We start from the raw sequence: 14,926 nt of genomic DNA, 5'->3' as shown, positions 1-14,926 counted from the left end.
GAATACAAAGAAAGAGTCAGTCTTTGTGTTACTCTGATGTAAGTAAAGTGCTTGGGAGTTTTTTGAAAGCCTGTATATAAACAGGCAGTATTCTTACTCAAAAAAATCTCTTTCTACTGGAAAGATGGCTCTGTTTTATCTAGGTCTTTAAGAGGAAGTACCTGTGACACTATCTATTTAGACTGCTCTCATTAGACTTTTATTTTTAGATTTCCCCTTCCCCCTCTCAAATTACATGAGAGAACTTAAAGGCAACCTCATTGTTTTAGACAGCTCCTATGATGTGTGGGAAGCCCTAATACATAGGTCTGTAGTGTTGTACTTCTGCTTTTCTCATATCGCAAAACGTGTAACATCCAAAAGATCATAGTTTTTTTTTAGGGCATGTGCAACCAAACTGTAATAGGCAAAGCTGTGAAACCATAGTGAATGAGCTGTGAAGGCAGAAATCTTTTTTTCCATCCCCCAGCTTGCCCCCAAATCCCACTGCTGAGTCGCCCACAGCAGACACTACAACCAGTCAAGGAATGATCTATCGGAACAGCAGGTTTCTAAGCAGGTAGGGTGAGATACAGCTGCAAAAAATACATGGCTGTGGATCTCATCATCAGACAGTAAAGCTGTGCAGCCAGGGGGACTAATAACGTAGCAATGCTTCTTATTTAAATGAGGTTTATTTCAGAAGAAATAAAAGTACAGTGCTCCCTATGAAAAAGGGTAAAACAGCAGAAGAGGGAGAGAACAGATATTTTTTTTAACCCCACCCCCTAATCTTCTGGCCAGGAAGATGTGCGTATTATCAACTAATCTCTCAGGCAGATGTTTGATTGCAACTGGGCCCTTAATACTCCAGAATGAACAAAGCCCAGAAGAGGTTGTTTAGTTTGTTTGCTTGTATTTTTACTTCTACTTGTAAGTTAACTCATATTCATTCTACAAAACCAAACTGAAAACATTTATAAACTTAGACTCACATTCTTTAAATAATAAATAGGAATGCAAAAATATTTTACTTCTAATAAGTTAACCTTTTTTCAGTCTTGTATTAATCATTTTTAAAAAATGTTTATTAGCCGCTGTTCAGTCACCAGCCTGCAATTGCTAACAGCAGACAGGTAGCTGCTTTAGCATACAGATTTCTGTGTGGGATTTCCCATCTGTATGACAAAATTTTTTGTAAACAGCTTTAATGGTTGAACTGGAAAGCTCACTGGGGGAAAGATGCTCATATAAAAAAATCAATCTGAATTGTATTAGCAGGACACACTGGTTCAAAATGCATTTCCTGCTATAATTTGGTGCTTTGTTGATCTGGTGGATTACATGAGCGCTAAATACATGTAAATAACATTTTGAAATGGATCTGCTGTGGTGTATTAGAAACTTTCTCTCTTTTGTTCCATTCTCACCCTGTTGTAAGCCTTAACAGGAAACTGCAACTCAAACATCAATGGCTATGTTTCCATTCCTTGCAACTGTTTCTCACCACAGTACTTATTAGAATTGTTTGTTTAGTGCCAACTGGAATGTCCTATTTCAGGTCTAATGCTATTTTGTCCATTTTCTTTGATGTATTGAAATAATTTTAGGATCCCTTATGCATGTTACGCTGCTGGTACGGTGACTTGCGTAAACAGTCACCTGAAGTAAAAAGGCTTTATATGTTCATTTTTGTTCTATCTGAAGAAGCAGAAAGGCGTTCAATTCTCGTTACAGATGGAAACAAACTGGGCAATATAACCAAGAACATGAAACAGAACCAGGAACACACTACCATGTTACTGTTTTAAGTAGCACTGCGTAAAGTCAGATGCTGTTGGTTTGTACTACTTAGAAACAAGGGGAATTTTTCTATGGAAAGAAGTGCTGTAATGTTAATATATGTTGATTAAGATGACAGAAGATACTTTCAGATGCTATTTCAGATCTTTCCATAAGAAAGTAGGACTGTGTAGGAGAAAGAAATACAACTCAAGTATTATTTCCCAGCTCCACATTGTAACTATAGTGCTTCCAAAGCTCATTTTTATATAACTGGTTGGTGTGAATCAGCAAATCTGGTGATTCTGCCTGACCTTTCCCTTTGAAAGCACAGTCCCCAGGGTGTTAATGGTGTGCACACAGATCTGCTCGCTCAGATCCTCCCCTCATCTTAGGCTCTAGCAGGGCTAGTGAGCAGGTAAAGTTCACCAATACCTGAGAATCTGCTGTGAGTATTAAATTAATATCATGAATATACATAATTTACAGCAAATTGTTTCCCAGAGCACATAGTATACTCATTAACTCAGGCTTCAATGGTAATGAGCAGAGCAGCCCTTCTTATTATTCCTGAAATCTGTTATTTCACTTTTATAAAGGAAGATTTATGTAATCAGATTTTCCCCTGAATACCGTAAACAGTGATGTGACACAGATGCATGTTGCCATTAATGAGAAGGGATTGCTTTCAGAAGTTATCTTGAAAGCAGAGTATAAATGAGAGCTTCAATTATGAGAAGGACGTTTCTAGGAATTTCTGCCTTTCCCTGACGCAGCTGTCACGCACCCATTGCAGTGCACAGCACAGCCCAGCCAGCGGCTCTTCAGCTCCCGGGAGCCCACCTGAGCCATGCACGGGCCAGGCTGCATCCCGCAGAGCTATGCCTTGGCTAGCAGGTACCTGCTGAGCCCTCCACATTTCCAGCTCGGAGCTGGAGGGGGAAGAACATCCCCGAGATGAACATCCCTGGATTACCCGTGGATCCACAGGCAATCGCCTGCCAGCACCATGCCTAAACAGAGCGGTGGGGCACTGGGATATGGTGGCCACCTCTGATCCCCAGGCTACTCTGAGCCCTCGCTGCCTTGGCTCCCCTGGCGCACTGCAGCCTGGCTGCTCTCCCCTAACCACACATTTTGGCATGTGAGTCAGGAACACGGACAGTGTGTGTCTTACATGAGTGTCTCTATTTCACCAGTTGTCTTTGTGTACTCAACCTACTCTCGTATTGCACAGGAGCTTTACATCAGGGACAGGCATGCTCTCATTTGAAAACATTTCTTGTGAAAACTAAGATGTCATTGTTCATGGGCTAAGATCATGTAGACTGTTGCATCTGCAATTTTGTTCCTAGAAGTGCTAGGCAGCTCATCTGAACTTAACATCTGCCCTCTACATTTTGTTGGCATGGCAACAGCACAAACCATCTCCTTGTGACTAATCTGCTTTGCTTTTCTCCATCTAGGCTTTAAGCAGCAGAAAGAACCACAGACATAGTTTTCCCCCTCTTTCTCCCACTGCCTCCAAACATTTTCTCTCCTCATCCCTTTCCAGAACTGCTGCTGCTGGTGGGGGCGCAGGAGTTCTGTAGGAAGATGGACAGGGAATTTAACCTTAGCAGGTGACTGTGCTGTACTGTGTCTCACCGAAGAGCACAACAACAAAAGGCTGCTCTGTAATAGAAATAAATTCAATTTAGTGACTAGAGAAGTAATAATAATGTAAGAAGTAAACATGAAGAATTTTAACCTAAAACACTGACTCTGATTTTAATATGTGCATTTACACCAGATCAATGTCAAGAAGCACCGTTTCAATGAAAGCAAGAAATAGAGAAGCAAATTACTACTGATGGCTAGCAATAACATCAGCAGCTAAGCTAAGTTTCTCAGCCCTGTTTTCAAGTGCTTATAACTTTGTCAAATTGCGTGGTTTTGCTGGTCAGTGTTTCCTTTTGCCTCAAACAAGATTATTTTGGGAATGTCAGCAGTCTAAGCAGAAATGCCGCATTCCATAGTTATTTCTCTAATGGTGGGAGAATAGGGATGGTCCTGTGGCCTAAAAGCGAGGGTGCCAGGCAGACCCATCTTCCCACTGAGGCTTCTACTCCTACCCTTCACAATGCTTAAGATTGCACAGAGCTTTGTATTGCAAGTTTGAGGCGGGTAAGTTCTCACTTCTCCCACTTCTTCCAGTGTTATTTTCATGGAGCAACTAAGATGTTTACATAAAGATGTTGCAGGTGAAGCTCAGGATAGAAAGTTTTCTCCATTTTATAACAAAAATGAAGCCCGGGGAGATCTTTGAGATGGGGTGTGCTTGGCTGTAGTGCTGGCAACTCATAGGCATAATCCTCTCTAGATTCATTAACAGCACCAGGAATCTTGATTCTAACGAGTCCTTTGCTGTCTAGCAAACAGCTGCACAAGCCATTTGTAAAGTGTGCGTTGCTTCCTCTTCTACGGCGGCTCTTCACTAACGATCTAGTTGTATTTCTAATTAAACACTAGTTCCTCATTTTGCCTTCTGTGAAGAACTACAGATTGCTTTTGAATGGCTTTTGTGTGTTCTCTAATTTTAATTATTTTATTATTGCTATTGTCATAGTATTTAGGGACCTATACCACAGCTCAACGTACTACTCCACATACTTAGTAATAAATGTTGGTTTCCAGCATTATCTATTTTCACAAGTATTATTTAATATTTAAACAAAATTTGGTTCAAAATAATGAACAAACATTGCACTTAGATCATGTATTGAGGTTGACCAGCTTTGTGTGTGTGTGTGCATGCTGTACATGTGCCTGTACATCTGTGTGTGTGGTATAGAGGGGAAGGAAGAGGAGTGAACTGTGAAATTTCAAAGAAGTGCTTGCGCTAGAGAGCAAAGCAAAGATAAAGGTGGGCTCATGGTAACTAACCTTCAGAGAAAATCAAACCAACACTGTTTGCAGAGTCACTAGAAATGACAAGATGTTTGCAAAGGCAGCTTCCTCTCTTATTTAGGAACCCAGTCCTCCGTCCATCAAAGCTGGTGAAAAATCTCGCTAGATTTACAGCACACCTTTCCAGTCTCCCTTTCTCTAGGTGGGATGTTGGTACAACAGGGACCATGGTGCTGTACTGTGTACATCAGTCACCTTTTGCTGCTGTTGTGTCACGGAACTGTCACAAGCCAGCTCAAGCTGCAAGAGTTAGGTATCTGCAAATGCATCCAGCTGTGGGTGAGGAGCCAAATGCTCAGTTCCAAGCTTCTCATGTATTCAGCAATAAAATATAATCAGTGAGGCATTAAAAAAAATTAGCCCCATAATTACATAATTTGCATAGTCAAATTATAGGACGTTACAGCTGATACTGTCCATACTATGTGTCATGTACAGTTCATAGTCCATTAATAATACTTGACAGTTAATAACAAGGATAGGATGTCAGCTGATTACCACTACTATAGTGGTTTTTTTCCTGATGTACTTACCTAACCAATAAAGAAATAATTTTAACAGCTGAAACTCAGGCGACTGCCTGTGCAGCTCTATACAACATGCAGCCCATGCTTTGGCTGAAAATGCATTTATCATCAATGTTCTAAAAATTAGAAGTTGTAACGTAATATTTTGCACAAAAATCAAAAACACTGTTGTGTCAGATTTTTTTAAGACATACTTTAAGTTATTTGCCTTATCCATAATAACAATAGTAACAACACTGTTTTAAGAGTCTGGTCCTACTTCAGCCTATAGAAATTATTTTGGCAATTAGAATAGACGGTGGCTGATAGCGCTAAAGGTCATAAGAAATCAGGAAAAGCTCTAATAGTGAAAGTGCAGTTCAGCATCTGGTGGTTCTCATGTCTGTTTTGAAACTGAATGAGTAGGTTTTTATCTGAATACAGGTTATACTGACTTGATGTAACGGAGAAAGGCCAACATTATCAGTGTGGAGAGAGCTGTTGTATTTATAATTTTTTTTGTTGAGCTGGAAACATTTTACTGCAAAGCTCAAGACTCAGATCCTTCTTAACAAGCAGTGTCATTCCAGCATCACACCTGTTCTCTCAAGAAGTTCATTATGCTTTAGACTGCAAACCTACAGACCTTTGCACCCCAAGGGAGCAGAGAGACCATGCTGCTTGAGAAAGCTTGCCAAGTCAGGGCCTTACAGTGCTACAGGGTGATGGGGAAAATAAGTTGGTGCACCTCACAACTTGTGCAGCATTTCTTTTCTGAGCCAGCAATCAAGCGAAATGATGGGTTAGACTGCTCCACATAGACCTTTACTGTTCTTTTATCTAGAGAAGTAAAAGATCAGCTCTGATGCTGGCGCTGCTGCAATTAGTATATGGTGACTCTAACCTAGCTATACAGTTGGGGGGGGGGGGGGCTTGGCTGAAAATTTTGGCTTGTTCTGGAATTGTGGCTCAGATCCTTGCCACCTGAGAAACCACTTGATCAGAAATCACTTAAAATTCCCTTTCTCTTTTTTTTTTTTTTAATTAGCCTCCTTTGCTTCATGCTCTTTGGAAATATATAATAGAATTTCCAAACTTAAGTCCAAACAGGACTTTAATGAAATGAGTTTTGTTCTGGCCATTTTCATGCTGGCTATTACGTAAACTTAGGTGCGTGTGCCCAAGGCTTGATTACATATGCCAAATTTCACAGAGCATTCAGAGTTGCCTCTTCAAGTTTTGGTAAAAATATTAGAATAAAACAAATGGTGTAAAGAGACAAAGGACCAGTGAGAGATTTTAATTTTGTACAGCCTGTAGGTAAATATATAGAAGTCCTTCTGCATGTGCACATTGTGATGGTATAACCATACATGCACAATCTTTTAAGCCAGGAATACACCAGTGCAACTGCTTATTTCAGTGCCCTGAAATGCTCTTTCCATGTGTATGCTGCTGTGGCAGATTACTTTTAATAAGGCGATACAGCTCTGTCTCAGCTCTGCTGTGGTAAAGTGTGCCAAGACCATGACAGAAATAACAGGATTAACCTTTCTCTAGTTAACTCCAAAAGCAGTTAAGTAAATCTGGTGTGTCTGAGCAGTACTGAAATTATGGATAGTGCTGCTATACAAACCAGAAAAGAAACAAAAAACAACTTTAATTTTTAAGTTACATGAGACTGCTTGCATAACACTGGAAGAAATCGTGGTAGTGATGGAAATATTGTCACATTTTTAAGAGGCCACCATTAGGGATAAACAATAGAAAGACATACAGCCATAAAGAGAACAAAATATTTGGCATGGTCATGCTAAGATTTTCCAGACCAGTGTGTGTATGCATATATGTATGTATATATCTCAAATAGAGAAAATGTTTTGCAAGCCATATAATTGTCATTTAAGTACTTATGGAAAACACCATCAAAGAAGAGAAAACCCAAACTTTCATTAAATTCAGATGTGTATCTGTTTTATGCAGCAGACAGAGAGATGTCAGGAAGTAGGTGACTAATGAAGTGGGACTCTGAGAATCCTCGCATTAGATAAACAATTATTAGAGAAACATTCAGCTAATCAAAATAAGCATCATTTTGCAGAAGCCTAACGGAAAAACCTTTAAACCATTCATAACAAATAATCCCACCTGCGCATAAAATAGCACACATGCTAATGATTTACAGGGTTTTCTTTTTCAGGGTTCTTTAAGCCCCAAATATGCATTTTTATTCCATAGTTAAATATCTGTATGTGTCTGAAAGGTGATAATTACATTTGTACAAAACAGGAACATCCATAAGCACTACATAGTCTTATTTTTCAAGAACTCAGTGGAACACAGGTACACACAGAGCTAAGAAGTCACAGCACCTGTATCTCAGCAGCATGCATTAAAATGTGAATTATTGTTCCACAAAGTAACAGATACTGGAATTATTATTTTGAATTATCTTGTTGAAGGCTTGGTCTTCCCATAGCTGCTTAGAGTCCATAGCAATCAGGACTGCTCTGAGCTGTGCACAGGAACAAACCATGTTCAACAGAGGTTGGACACTACCTTTAGAAACCAGTAAGAGTGTGCAATTTGTCATCTGAAGTAACGACTCACCTGCAGCAGCTTCCTGATTCTTTTCAGGTTGTGTATCAAGAGAAGGTTCTTCTCCTGGGAAACCCGGTCCAGCTGTTCATCCACTTGTATTAGCAAATTCTGTAAAAGGATCGTTGCCATTGCTTCATTGTTGGATGCAGCCTCCCTAAAGAATCCACAAATGAGAACCACACGTTTAAAATGTTGTGTCAATCTATCTGTACAGAAAATTACAATCTGTTCAGAAATCTAGCAGAAAAAAAGCCTTTAAATATATAGCGACTTGCATATAGTTAGAGGTTTGTGAATGATTGGTTTTATGATCCTTTTATTTATATTCAAGTAGATATGCAGCTATAAAGACAGGGTGAGGATGTTAGTGTGCAGCTATGGAGTCAGCCAGAGGGGAGACAACCGGCGTTTTCTAGTCTCTGGTCCGGTCAATATTTAAGCATTTTTAGCCCACTTCTCAAAGGAAATGGGGCTTACACATACAGTCCTTCTTGCTCTGTCAGTCACACAGATATAACTTCTGATTTTGTTGCCCAGTTTCAGACAAAGTTGACACTGGGCTTGAAGTCTAAAAGATAGTATGTTCTTACAAATTTCACAGAAAACTGGCAGGTTGGTAGAGGAGAGTAATCCAAATTAGCGCCTCCACTGAGGAAAATGGCAGTAATAACTTTGCTCCAGGAGGCAACAGCCAGATGGCCAGTCAGCAGATATATTTCTTCACACCAGGCACCAGATGAGCCTTCACTCAGCCAAACTATTTGGGGATACAGGAAGACTCTGACTACTGGTGAAGGGTATGCAGGACACAAAGACACACAAAACCAGGCTTTACTGGTTCTTCTGTTTATGGAACAGCTTGGCACATGAAGGGCAATAACATTAGCAAGCTAAATAGAGGAAGATAGACTTTGGACTATATGTCATCCTTGTCCTTGGGATATTCTCTCTCCTTGCCCTGCAAGTGGCAGATGCCTATTTGAGAGATGCCTGCTAAATATGGCAAAAAGGAGACTTTAAAGTTTCCCATGTTCCTACAGCCCCACAAACACTGAGCTATAAACTGTAAGGAAAGATCACATTCCTCGGCAGATATTTGTTTAATTGCAATAGTCCTTCAATAGTCTTGTGGATTTAGCTTGAAAATTGAGATGTCTCTTTCTGCTACAGTGAATATAAACTTTTTCTTGCATTTAGTTTGGAGTTTTCTTAAGATAAAACTCGTGCATAAATTCACCTCATAGAGAACAGTTCCTGCAAATAGCTTGCTTGTTCCCCAAAATTATATATCCAGCTTTAAGTGCAGTTTTGGACAAGTGAATAATTTTATGCTGCAAGAGGTAAATGTATAACATTTCCATTGAAAAATAACTTACGTTACTTTTTTCTATGAAAAAACTGTAATACCATTAATTTGCTAAACCATTATTATTGGATTTTCTTTAGGAGTAAGTTCAAATGAAACCTCATCTCCAGACACTCCTTAAATTTAAACTCCAACAGTTCAACGTGCTAAATCCATAACTAGTGGGATACTATACTTGAAGTGCAGATGCCTGCGCAGTTGACAAAGAAGCACCCTAAAATCTGCCAGATAATGAAAGAATTGTTCATGACTGAAATCATAAGAGAGGGAATAAATTTAATCCTACCAATCTTGGCTTTCTATCCATTGTGCTAGTAGGTGCCGGATTTCCATGGGGAAGTTATCATCATAGAACTGGTCTACCTGCTCCAGAAACTTGATTTCCAATTGCTGAACTTGACTCCATTGGGACATACTGCAAAAGAAAAGATGAAACGTGTTTGCCATTGAAAGGTCATGAATGAATGATCCAATGAGTATAAATCACTTATTTTCATTGTAGTTCTCATTACATACTTTAATGTTCCTGTTTATTCTGTCTTTCACAGCAGATGGTACTTGATTAAAGTTAGTTGTCAAAGGGAAGGGTGCGAACAGTGAGCAAGACTGTTAAAAGAAATTCTAGCTCTCACACTTGATTGGGCACCTCCGCCAGTTTCCTTCCGTAATGCAAATGTTTTGGGGTACTGTATGACACTTAGAAAGCAAGGAGAGTTACACAGCATCACTCATTAAGAAAGGCATCTTAGGGCTGTACTCTTCAAATCCAAGTAAAACTATTCTTATGGTAGTAGAAAGCAATCAATTTGTTCTCTTAGCGAATTTATATCACTCAAATTTTTTCCTAAAGCCATTAACGGCTGCATGTTACTGTGCTGTTCCTAGAGCCCCACATTCTCTGTTTTGAGAACAAACATTTTACAGCCTGAATTGTTGATCTAGTACTTCTTTTCCATTTTCAATTGCCATAGAATTCTGAGAGTTGAAGAAAAAAAAATTGGGAAGTGTAAAGTTAGATGAAACCTGTAAGACAAGCAAGAGTAGCATCACCCAATGACAGGCTCTGAAATTCTTACTGAAAAAAACCTATCCCGAGTAAGTTTTGGCTGTTTACTGAGATTCTGGAGTTAGAAGCTTGGTTGTTCCAGATTTTAGGTGGGCTGAATTAGTATCTGCTCCACTCTGTGGGCTAAAAGGATTGTTTTGGGTGTGCAGGCTCTCCATATAGACACCTCAGCCCAAGTGACTGACTCCCTGCTTAGGAGAACATTACCTTCTGGAGGCCTGCACTCTAGGGTTGTGCTGCCTCGTCATTAATCCCACTGGTGAACCCACCATTTTCATGGTGATTTTTTCAATGCAGGAAAGACTACAGCTAAAACATTGCCTCAGGGCATGCTACGCCAGGCTGTAATTCTAGATGTGGCACAGGGGTAAAAAGTCAACAGTAGGGTGGAAAACAGGCCATCGTGGATGAGCAGAGAAGAGGGATGCCCTAGGGTCTGTGCCCTGGGATCCTGGTCCTCAAGTGGGCTCTGCCCACACCCTGATCCCATACCAGAGGCTGTCTTCCCATTTGTTAGAATGTTTGTTTGTGTTAAGTCTACAGAAAATCCAGTCATGGGCTAAAGATTGTACTGCAGTGGGTCAACATATTATATCTGCTTGAATATTTTTGACAGAATTTTTTCCCGAAAAAAAAAGAATTTCATCAAAATTGATGTTTTTATAGAAAGCTGACATTTTTATAAACAGCTTTCCTATTTCCAGTTCTGAATTACAGTTTCAGGATGTCAACAGTTTAAAGTAGAGAACTTTAAACTTTTTAATCTTTTAACATTGTGGTCTTTCATTTTGTGGTTCCTTAAGTCAGAGGAAAAAACATAAAAAGACAGAGTATCCCAAGGTGTAGTGGAGTCATGAGTACTTACTCATGCAAAAGTGAGATTGGCAGATTTTAGTTTCTCCTTAACCAAGGCTGGATGGGATGATTCTGTGTGTGGTATGAAGGGCACTGTATGTAACGTCAGTGGAAATGTGCCCAGTGATATTTCCCTCCTCTTTATTACTTCCGTTCAGAGAGGAAAAAATATTGCCTGAACATTTACTTTGTTTCTTGAAATTGCTGAGGAGGAGTAACGCACAGGAGCGTTTCGCTATCTCTGTTGCTATACTGATAGTCACAAACAATCACAGACCTTATTTCCTGAGATGCATACAAGGAACCAGATCATGAGGTGTTAGTAACTCATGCTCAGAAAAAGAAGAAATTAAGATTTTTAAGCCTGTTCAATTTCAGCAGGACTTTTTATTGCAATTCCTGGTGAATCCTGGTGATTAGGACATTCTAAAAAGATTAGTAAGAAAACTTAATATTATTACCTAAAGAAAAAAAAAAGAAAAGCAAAGCAAGATTTTGTCCAGGCTGCAACCCCCTTAGGCCTTCTATGTAACATGGGGGGATGCTCACAGGCATGACCGCTTGCAGGGCACATGGGTATGGCTTGTAAACGGGATTTTTGTAGCGCTCGGTACAATACATGCCCACATGTGTTTTCCTTTTGCACAAAAGCAGCCACACGAGTAGCTAAGATAGCTGTGGTTTGCTGTGGCTCGTCCCTGAAAGCAACTAGCCCAGGGGTGTGTGACAGCGGGTATGGAGCGTTGGGAGGCCGAGTGCTTGCCCAAAGGCTGCCGGTGTTGCCCGGGAGCCTCTAACGCGACCACATGTAGAGCCACAGGCTGGCTGCTGGGAAGGGACCTCCCAAGACCATCCAGTCCCAACCCCTGCCCTGGGCAGGGCCACCTGCCACCAGAGCAGGCTGCTCCCAGCCCCGTTCCACTTGACCCCCCCAGGGCCGGGGCTGCTCGGGGCAGCCTGCCCCAGCGCCTCACGCCCTCACGGGGAAGATCTCCTTCCTCATCTCTGATCTAGGTCTCCCCTCTTCCAGCTTGAAGGTGAATCTCTACCGGCGCCACCGGAGCGCCGCCCGGCCCGCCGGCAGGGTCCCGCTCCGCCTCCCCCAGCGCCTGCCCCGGCAGGCCGGCCCGCTGCCCCCGCCCCGCGGCCCGGCCCCGCCGCACCCCACCTGCCTGAGCCGCGGGTGCGGGCCCTGCCTGCTGCCGGCGGCGTCCCGGGCGGCCGTGCCTCCCTCCGCCCGCCGCCGCGCCGCGCTTTATGCCGCGCCCGCCCCGCCGCTGCGGCTTTCCTGTGCGTCAGCCCCGGGCCGGCCTCCGCGCCGGGGAACGGCCTTGAGAGCGGCGGGGCCGGCGGTCACCCACCGCCGTGCCTGAGCGCCGCAGCTGCGCGGGTGGGCACCTCCGGGGATGGTGACCCCGCCACCCCCCTGGGCAGCCTGTCCCAGGGCTTCACCGCCCTTCGGTGGAGAATGTTCCCTCACACCCAACCTAAACCTCCCCTGGCGCTGCTTGAGGCCGTTTCCCCTTGTCCTGCCGCTCGTTCCCGGGGAGAGGGACCGACCCCCATCTCGCTCCGGACACGCTCCAGCCCCTCCGCGTCCCGCCTGACGTGAGGGGCCCGAAGCTGCCCCGGGGCCCGAGGGGCGGCCGCACCGGTGCCCAGCGCAGGGCACGCTCCCTGCCCCGGCCCTGCCGGCCACGCCGCTCCGGACACCAGCCAGGGCGCTGCCGGCCGCCTCGGCCACCCGGGCAGGCCGGGGGCTGGTGCCCAGCCGGCCCCAGCCGCCCCCCCGGGCCCTTTCCCCCCGGCCCTGCCCAGCCGCTGTGCCCCGGCCTGCGGCGCTGCCTGGGGCTGGGGTGACCCGCGGGCAGGGCCCAGCGCTGAGCCCTGGGGACCCTCACACGGTGGCCTCGGGCCCTGGGCCCGGCCTGCGCCCTGCCCCTGCACAGCCCCCTGCCCCGGGCAGCCCCGCGCTCCCCCGCACGGTGCCACCCCAGGCTGGCTGCGGGTGAGCGGTGCTGGGTGCTTCAGAACCCCCGGGCAGCCACCAGCCATCCCCGGTGCCTCAGTACCATTGGGCTTCAGGTGCTGTGGAATGTGCGATGTGGGTACCAGCAAAACAGAAGCAATCATCTCAGAAAAGCTCTGAGGAGAAAAGAAGTTATTTATCTTCAGGAGACTTTAAAAACATTAAAACCTTTCCAGCTCGTAGTGCGGGGCCTGCCATGGCGGGAGCCACCATGCCCCTGGGGAGCCAGGCTCCTCGGCGCAGACCCAGCAGCTTCCCAAGGCACATGCCGGCCACCAAGCTCCTGCTATAACAACCAGCAGTTGTTACACACACACACACACATATATATATATGTTAGTCCTTCCAGAAGTTTGGTGGTAGAACATGCAAATGACATGTGCTGTGGCTCCCAACAGCATCCCTCATTTCAGGTAGTGCCTGGGATGCAGGAGCTTCTCTCCAAAATAAAAGATTTGACCCCTGTCCTAATTAAGGAGTTAACAATCCAATGTCATATCTGTAAATAATATTCTTACAGTGAGAGTTACGGCAACAGATGTGCTTCGAGTATTTCTTCCCTAAAGAAGTATATTCTTGGGAAAAGGATTTCTACAATAGGTGCAATGCTGCTAAAACCAAAGCGAGTGGAAAATGCTAAATTATGACCGTTTCAAATCCAGCTTACTTTAGCACAGAACTTGGGTGGTAGGGCTGAGGCTCTGATGTGACGCAAAGCAGCTGCAGTCTGCCCTAAAGAGGGTCCTTTTGACCGGCTATTGTTTTATTTATCATATTTTGTCCTGCCAGAAACCTCAGTCATGACTGAAGGTTTTCTGCACCAGGCTGTGCAAACCTGGAGTAAGAGACATGCTCACAAAAGCTGCCAGGAGCCGACCAAGTGGTATTACACTCTGTCATAGGAGACACGTGAAACCTTGTTCAAGTGAAAAAGCCAGGTGCTGGAGTTGTAGTTGAGAGGAAAGTGCTTGTCACTATTGATGTGTAATGTTTTCCAGATAGAGCAGAAGGAGAATTGAAAGTGATGTGAGAAACTTTGCTATGTAGACAACTCCTAGAAGATAGCATGCAGGTGTCAGCAGCTGACTCATGTCTGCATATTGGCTGGGTAGGCACCGTATTCACTGTACGTGTGGTTGAAATGAGATTTGGCATTATCTTTAGTAGCATTTAGCAATTTTTAAGGTGAATTTGTATACAGAGATTCTGGATAGTAACAGAAGTCTGCAAAATTCCGATTTATAGAATTGTGTGGTTCAGTGCATATTTCTCTATTTCTATTATTCTTTTACATTGTATCATTGAGTATTTGTTCGTTATCTTTTTCAAATGAGATAAGGATAGGCTGTACTAGAGGATTTTCTTCAGCCTCTTACTTTTTTGTTAAAAGACCAGAGTGCAAAATCATGTTAGCTTTACAACCCAGAAACAAAAGCTGGGCGTATAAGGCTGGAGGAACGCTTCTGTTGCTGTTCATGACCAGATGCACATCTAGTCCCAAACTGTGTTTTGACTTCTGTAAGTGCCTGTTGTTGGTTCCAGTTTAACTCAGCTGCCACTCGCTCAAAAAAGCTGACACTAGAGCAGAATTACAGTATTTTCACAGCCTTTTGCTGGGAACTGGGGACCAGGCTGAATGTCAGACTTGCTCTTTGTCCAAAGAGGTCAGACCCCAAATGCAGCTGGAGTTTGGCAAGTCTCTGCTTAGACCTGCCATCTGTCCTTTAGCTTTCAGCAAGCACAGGAAGCTATACAGCTGCACTTTACTTATGTTTCTGTTTTTGCTGATGGAT

The 14,926-nt window shown here is 43.5% G+C and overlaps 1 protein-coding gene across 5 annotated transcripts in view; it reads right to left on the bottom strand.

Moving 5' to 3' along the window:
- Positions 1 to 12,429, bottom strand: part of STAT4 (signal transducer and activator of transcription 4) — a 44,163-nt gene extending 31,734 nt beyond the window's left edge. For 3 of the 5 annotated variants that reach the window (XM_055812277.1, XM_055812282.1, XM_055812278.1), the window contains exons 1-3: positions 12,273 to 12,420; positions 9,470 to 9,598; positions 7,827 to 7,971 (exon numbers count right to left, since the gene is read on the bottom strand). In XM_055812277.1, coding sequence (XP_055668252.1) covers positions 7,827 to 7,971; positions 9,470 to 9,597 — 273 coding nt within the window. In that variant the 5' untranslated portion in view covers position 9,598; positions 12,273 to 12,420. Of the gene's footprint in view, positions 1 to 7,826; positions 7,972 to 9,469; positions 9,599 to 9,699; positions 9,733 to 12,272 lie in introns of those variants that run through there. The other 2 variants (XM_055812280.1, XM_055812281.1) reach the window with 2 other exon arrangements.
- Positions 12,430 to 14,926: the final 2,497 nt, after the last annotated feature.

The sequence above is a fragment of the Falco peregrinus genome, chromosome 8, assembly GCF_023634155.1.
Source record: "Falco peregrinus isolate bFalPer1 chromosome 8, bFalPer1.pri, whole genome shotgun sequence".
NCBI lineage: Eukaryota > Metazoa > Chordata > Aves > Falconiformes > Falconidae > Falco > Falco peregrinus.
Note: the sequence above shows the minus strand (reverse complement) of the source record. Positions and strands in the feature narration are given on the sequence as shown.